Source organism: Arachis ipaensis, chromosome B1 (genome assembly GCF_059453495.1).
Source record: "Arachis ipaensis isolate K30076 ecotype BB chromosome B1, ASM5945349v1, whole genome shotgun sequence".
In the NCBI taxonomy this organism is placed as follows: Eukaryota; Viridiplantae; Streptophyta; class Magnoliopsida; order Fabales; family Fabaceae; genus Arachis; species Arachis ipaensis.
In genome coordinates, this window is record NC_142436.1 from 2,603,375 (window position 1) to 2,611,523 (window position 8,149).

Here is an 8,149-nt window from a genome sequence, read left to right on the forward strand (position 1 = left end):
TTTAGATTTTTTTAAGAACTAATTAATATTATATATATTTTGTACATTTAGTTATAAAAATTTTATTTATTTCTAATGCGTATATTAAAAATAAAAATAAAATTTAAATTAGTGAATCTTAATATATAATATAATAATAATATAGTAATTATTTTATATATTGTACAAATATAAATTAATTATTTTTTTATTTATAAAAATTTTAAGAACTTGTTATATATATATTATTTTTTTTTGATGAAGTGATATATATTTTTTTATGTAAATAATCTTTAAAAAAAATCTAATAGTTAATTTATTACCTTTTTTGTTTTAGTCCAAATTAAATATTTTTTATTGTTTCTGGAAAGAAAATCTTTTGAGAAATTTAATAATATGTGATGAGGAACACCGAATAAATTATACAGAAACCAATTAAAACACAACATGAAAACATCTTTAAAAAAAGATGTTTTAGGCGTCTTTATCTGAATGGCCTCCAAAAAAAAAATCAAATAACCCCCAAACACACAAGATATTATGTTTATTATTTTCGTTTTTTATAAATAAATTTCAATTAAGACCCAAATCTAGGAAAAAAAAACTTGAAAATTTATCTCCATTGAAGAAAAAAAATAAAAACTAGCCTATCATTATCATTCATAATTAATAATTAATCACATGTTTAACAATTTTACATCATTAAATATTTTAATTCAGCTACTGCAGTGAGATTCACATCCTGCACCAATATCAGCTTTTATCTTTTACTGTAAATTTAATTGCACTCTTTCTCTACATACTTATTCTACTAGAAGAGTGACAATAAATTTTTATACATATAAAAGAAATCTCTCTTCTACATAATAGAATTCAGATAATGTGATACTACAGTAGATCAAAAAAGAAGAATGCAGATTTTGCTACCATATGGAGTTGTGATGCTAATTGGGTCGGGTATGAGTTTTTTGGTCTAAAACATCTTATATTGTTAGGCCTGGCGAAAACAAAGGAACAAGAATTCTGACCAGAAAAAAATGAACAATAATAATATAGATATGCATATGCGGAATTATAATAAGAACAATAAATTGGTAGGGTATTAGATGCTATGCTACTTCACCCAACGATCAATTTTAAAAATAAAAAAATGTCTGCCTATGTTAATTTTCAATTTAATATTAAATATCCTTGCATTATTTTAAATTAAATAAATTATTCTAAAATATATTAATTTGGATAAAATAAAATTAACCATTTATTAGTTTATCATTATAAAATAGTTAAAAATTAACTAAACAATAATGTCTGCATATATTTTAATTAACTAAACACAATTTAATTTATCATATATTTAAATTATAATATCAAATTTTTTAGAGTATTTATTTTCAAGTCATTTAATTTATACTAAATATTTGTCAATTTTAAATTAATATTCACTAATTTAAAATTTATAACCTAATTTAAAAACAAAAAAATTAAATATACATCACCAAATTTTAAACTCTAGCACTAAATTCTAAATTTTAAATCCTTAAATACTAAACTCTAAACACTAAACCCTCAAAAACATATCCTAAACCCAAATTCCAAATCCAAAATACTCCAATCCTAACCTAATCGTAAACTATAAACCCTAAATTACAAATTCTAAATACTTAATTCAAAATAAAAATACTAAATAAATAACTTTTATAGTAGTACATTTGTTTAAGTTGTTTAATTAAAAATACTTATTTTAAAATTTATTCTACAATGTTAATTATCAATAATTTTAAATTTAAAAAATTGTAAATTTTAATTTTTAATCATTTCAAATTTTAAAATTCATTCTACTACTTTTGTTTATTTCAAATTTTATAATTTCACACTAATAATACTATTAAACTTATCTTTTAATTTATATTCTTATATATATATATATATATATATATATATATATATATATATATATATATATATATATATATAATATTATCCAAAAAATTTATATTCTCAAAATTTTTAGTCTACAATCCTAAACACATTTTTTTTTGTCAATCCCTGTATATAAGGACTATCCATCTACAAAAACATAGATTCAATTCTAGCCAACAAATAAAAAAACTTCTTATCTTTCTTTTATATTGATCAATAGGACTACACATAACCAACCGTTACCAAAAACATAACGTCCAACATTACCAAAAAGCCCAACATATTATTCATCTTCATTAACTCATAATCTAACACCTCTAATTAATTCACTCTCCTCTGTTCCTTCTAAGTCTCGCGTGTCAAAACCCAGGCGTCAAGCGCTCCAAGGATCCACGCAATCACGCATCTTCCTCATAAACCATTCTTTTCCCAAACTTACAAAGGTTAGGCTAAAGAAGAGAAGGAATTGGGGGATTAGGGTTTCGGTTTCAAGTTTCAGGGAACGATTAACTAAGAAGAGAAGATGATCGAGGTGGTTCTAAACGATCGATTGGGGAAGAAGGTTCGCGTGAAATGCAACGATGACGACACCATCGGAGACCTGAAGAAGCTGGTTGCAGCTCAGACAGGAACGAGGGCCGACAAGATTCGCATCCAGAAGTGGTACACCATCTACAAGGATCATATCACCCTCAAAGATTACGAGATCCACGACGGCATGGGCCTCGAGCTCTACTACAACTAAAATCCCTCTTCAAAGGTCTCTTCTTTCTTCTCTATATTGTTTATTTTAGGGTTCCTCATGATTTTGCGTTTATTTAACAATTGACTTGTTGGAATTTATCTTTGCTGAACATTGTGGATTCATAATTTTGTTCATCACTAGTAAAGGTTATTTCTTTAAGGAATTGCACAATTTATGCGCTCATGTTATTGTTTTTGTGCATGCTGCTTCCTTAAGACTGATCTTATGCTGTTGTTTGTTTCAGGTGCTATTAATGGCGTAAGATAGTATGTGCTGAGAACTGGATAAATGTGTCCAATGTAATTTTTGACTTGTAAAAGAAAAGACTCCTTTGATTGGAATAATGCCCATACCCAATGATATTGGGTTTAATTTGCTGTTGGAACAATCTGTTGTAATTTAACGTGTTTTTGGTCATGAATATGGAATAATTTTTAGGTATCTTTTAAATATTATTCTTTATTTAGTTTTTAAAAAAATAAAAAAATAATAATGTTTTATTTTTTAAATAATCAGTATATAAAAATAGATATTTAAATTAATTAAATAATAATAAATTTTTAAAAAAATTGATCAATGACTAAATTTAAAAAGATAAGTAGTATTTTTGTTCTAGAACTATCATTGCTTTTAAATTTTGTGCGTTTGGGTTAACGTTTCATTTAACAAAAGTACGTTTTTTTGTATTTTTAAGATTGTCAGATTTGTGGTGTTTAATTTTATTTTTTTGTTGATACCACAAATCCCAAGGTTAGATTTGTGGTTTATAGATTTGTTTATCCGTTAAAAAAAAGTCTTTAGTCCATATAAATTTGAGGCTCAGATTTTTCTATTATCTCAAATCAGATCATAAGTTTTGTTTCAAAACAAAACTGAGCCTCTGATTTATAAATTTTAATTAAAAAAAATTGATCTCTATATCTATAAAAAACACACCATTTTTTCATAATTAAACATAACACATTTTAAATTTTCATAACTAAAAAAATTAGCCCTTTTTGTTTGGCTTTTTCTTTTTTCTTTTTCATCCCCGTTTAGTATCCTCCAATCGGACGGATATTGATATTTTTTACCTTGTTCACTAAAAACACATTTAAACTAATGAATTATTTATATGGAATCCGTTAATATGAATACGTATTGAAATATGTATAATACAATATGACTAATGTAGTTGATTTGTTCAATACGTATAATACAATATGGCCAATGTAGTTGATTTTTAGTGTGCCTTGCAATATTTTTGTTGAAACGAAATGGTATTTTTACAATGTACAAAACGAATTGTGATAATGGTAGAGTTCTTCAATATAATCAACTGGTGTAAAAACAAAAATTATTCTTTAGATCTTTGAAAACTCATTTATCCAGCTAGCTTCATTTATTATTATTATTATTATTATTATTATTATTATTATTATTATTATTATTGTTGTTGTTGTTGTTGTTTGTTTTTTACTTGAGTATACATATTTTTTAATTAAATTTATATAATACAAATTTTTTTATTATTATATTTATATTTAATATTATAATTTTGTTTTACACGTAATAAAATTTATTTAAATTTTAATATTATATACATAATATATATTTTTAATATTATTTTTTTCTAAGATTCTTATATATTCTTTTTTAAAATTCAATAAGGCAACTGTCCCCACATACATACATATTTAATATTATTCTCCAAATATTTATCATTAATTCTTTGATATTACTATGATAGGTTTGAGAATGTTTTTTTATATTTACATTTAAAAATAAAAAATCTTATTAATTATTATTATTATTTTTTTTTTTTGCTTCATGCTGGATATCAATTATACATTATGCTTTCCTTTGAAATAAAACAACGGTGAGAGACTTGTCTAATTCACTCTAATTCCGTTAAGTAGCATAACAAGACAGAATCTCATTACATTATAAATATTTGGGTAAGGCTAACTTAGGATGGACAGGGCGAGGACGAGGGCGGAGCGGGGGATGCCTCCCTGCTCTCTATCCGCATCCCCAGATTTGCTTTCTGTTTTTGTCTTTATTTTCTACCGTAGAAGAATATTGCTATCCATCTCTATTCTCCACAGAGTCCTATCCTCTGCAAGAATCCCATTCTCCATCTATCTGATATTTCTAACTAATTATTAATTTTCATATGAATAGAGCTGCAAGTATCTTATACAAAAACAACAAGATTTTATACAAAAAGTCTAAACGACAAGATAGTGACTTCGTTCGAAATGAGGCAGTGGGGGGACGCAACGATGAGTCAGAGGACAAAGCAATGGACGAGGTGGGAGACGCGTGAATAGAGAGGAGAATGGACACGACGACAGAGTTACGAAAAAGAACACCGCAAATAGAGGGCACGACGCAGTGAAGATGATGACACGGTGAGGTGTGACAATGCGGCGAGAAGAGAGAGTGGCGAGGGGTGGTTGTAGAGAGGTTGGATATGAAGTATGGACAGCATTATGGATCTTTGAATTGAAGAAGGGTTATGCAAATGATGATTAGAATAATTCAACTATTAAGGACAATTCAATAAATTTATGAATTTTGGGGATTAATGGGGACGGGATGGGGATCCCCGCTTGGGTCCCCACGCTTGCCTCGGGGGAATTGTGTCCCCCGTCCCCGTCCTCCAATCCCATCCCCGCGAAAAAAATTCTCCACAGTCGAATCCCCATTCGGAGCAGTCTTCGTAGGGATCCCCGCGTCTCGGGAAATTTTGCCATCCCTAGGCTAACTAAACCAGCTTTTCGAAGAGCATGCCATGCATCCTACCATTTATGAGTACTTGTTTCCCGTGTCATCAGGCTTTTAACCATAAAAAATATCTGTATCAACTTGTTTCTTGTAAGTAATTTTTTTTATATTTCTGACTCTTTTGGGTTTTTATATTTTGTCATGGTCTAAACGAACAAGCTGACACAGACCGAGATAGAACGACTATTACGCCAGCGAAGTACTCAGCCGGAACTTGATGGAATTCCTCCATTACTCCATAGTTGCGGATCTAATGTCTTTAAACATCTCCACCCTTTCCTAACTAGCAGCTCATTTTCAATGTGATGGTGCTCCTCCATTATATTGATGCCAACCCAAAGTCTTTAACATCTTCCTTCATCAACCCTTGCCGTCATGTATTCTCTCATTCTGTGTGAAACAACACGGCTCCTTCGATTCATCTCTACCTCGGCCTCTTTTGTTAAAGATGGCATCCCATCTTCAAGACTAAAGGACTATAGTGGCAACATTCTTCAAATAAGTTTGATAAAGCTTCTTTTCATATTGAATTGCTAATTGTGGATGTTGGAAGTGATAAAATTTTAGCAATTGTATGAACATGATTCTTTTGAGTTTGGTATATGAATTTTCAATTCATTTTTTATGCATTATTTATTTCAATTCCAAAATCTAACTGCTTTCTTTTAGATAGACACATTGCTTTTAATATATATATATATATATATATATATATATATATATATATATTATATTTTGGATTTTAATCTAATATCTAAAACTTGAAAAAAAAATTAAAATTTATAAAAAAATAATTAATTTTATTAATAGATTATTTTTTTAAATTTAGACCATTCATATAAAATATAATAAATAAAAAATTAAAATTTAACAAATTAATAAAAAGTGTAACACTCCATAAGAAACGTTATGAGCCTTATTTTTAGTTTAAATCAACAAAAGAAAGTTAGATTGAATCTTCACCTTTTATATTTTTAAATTAAATATGAATGGTTAAAAAAATAGAGTAAAATATTTCATTCAAGTACAAAGGAATATGTGATAAGTTTTCTATACTATTATATATATGAGTTATTTGTATAATGTGTACAATGAGTTATATGAGTTACAAAATGAACCTTACCCATAATATTCAGAATGATTTTGGGCTTCACCAAGAATCGAATTATTGATTTCTCGGATCTAAAGATTTAATACCATGTCATGATACTACTCATCCCAGAAGCTTACTCTAATGGAAAAAAATAGCACTAATTGTTATATCTCTAATACTCTCTAAACTTTCATTATTCATATTATACAAATATTTCATTGACTCTTCATATTTTTTCCGTATAGAAATCCAAATCACACTACTGTTTCTTTAAATAATAAATTTCGTTACCTCCATGTTAGTCACGTGACGTTGAAAAGGGAGAGGGAATTTTTCACATTTTTTAAAAGTTTTGTTGGATTTCTATCAAAAGTGTTTTTTTTTTTATAACTTATTAAAAAGAATGTTTGTTTACATTTTTTTTAATTTCCTAAAATTTAATAATTATTAGCCACCAACCCCCCTTCAGTCCTCACCTACCCCCAAACACATACACACACGCTTAGCCACCCTCACCCTCCATTCTTGATTCCTCTCTCTCAATAACTTCCCCATATTCCCTCACTCACACACCACAATCATAAAAAATTTCGAGTAAAATTCTTTTTGGATTTCTAGTTTTTTATAGTTTAAACAATACACATATTAATGATTGAAAAATAATAATTTATTCGTTATCTTTTCTTTTTATTAGACGTATGAATTTCTGTGTGAGAATTTTTGACAAAAAATAATTATGACAAAAAATACCTGTGACATAATTTGTGATCTGCTTTCATCAGTTTTACATTAATAATGACTATTTATTTGTGACTATTTAACTCTTACATAATTATTAAAAAAAATACTTAAATTAGATGGTTATCATCTCTCTATAATATTATTTTAATGATTATATAGACAATAAATAATTTTAATCAAATAATTATTATCTATGTAAAACAGATAAATGTCAGATAATATAAATTAATATTATATATAAATATTTTTTTTATTTTTTTTTAAATTTCCATAAAAAAACTCATACATCTAACATAAAAAATAAAAAATAAATTATTATTTTTTAATCATTAAAGTATAAATTATCTAAATTAAAAAAAATCAAGGCCCGAAGAAGGGTTTTACTAAAAATTTTATCCATTGCATTAATATTATGTGTCACTTATTAATGTTTTTAAATTCACATCACCAATCCAACCGTAGTTTTTCTCCTTAATAAATTTATCAAAAATATTATTCGTACACTAATTAATATATATAGTTTAATTTATTTTTAATATATATTTATATTTTAACATATATTTTATATTAATTAGACTAATTTTAATAGTTGATTTTAATATACACATATCATAATCATAAATTTATAGTTAATAGTGTATTAATAGACATTAATATATTAAATATCTTTCATTATATATACATTTATAAAAATTAAATTTTATTATTTCTATCATTTAGATTTTAATTTTTTAGTTAAAAGATTATATTATAATTATTATTATTTTAATATTTAATATTTAACGTAATATTTTTCCTTTAGCTCAACTCTGATACCAGTTTTTTCATAAACAGTAATAAAAAATAAGTTAATAAACATGTCACTAGCAAAATATAAAGAGAAAAAATAAATAAAATAAATC

General features: G+C 26.2%; 1 protein-coding gene across 1 annotated transcript; it reads left to right on the top strand.

Moving 5' to 3' along the window:
- The first annotated feature begins 2,271 nt into the window (after nt 1-2,271).
- On the top strand, nt 2,272-3,085 carry LOC107615976 (ubiquitin-like protein 5). Its single transcript, XM_021115624.2, has 2 exons — nt 2,272-2,659; nt 2,889-3,085. Exon 1 carries the CDS (start codon nt 2,423-2,425, stop codon nt 2,642-2,644), a length of 222 nt encoding a protein of 73 aa, XP_020971283.1. The 5' UTR covers nt 2,272-2,422; the 3' UTR covers nt 2,645-2,659; nt 2,889-3,085.
- The last annotated feature ends 5,064 nt before the right edge of the window (nt 3,086-8,149 follow it).

Bases quoted from the DNA above. Each gene is read 5' to 3' on its own strand.
- LOC107615976 (XM_021115624.2), top strand. From the start codon at position 2,423: ATGATCGAGGTGGTTCTAAACGATCGATTGGGGAAGAAGGTTCGCGTG.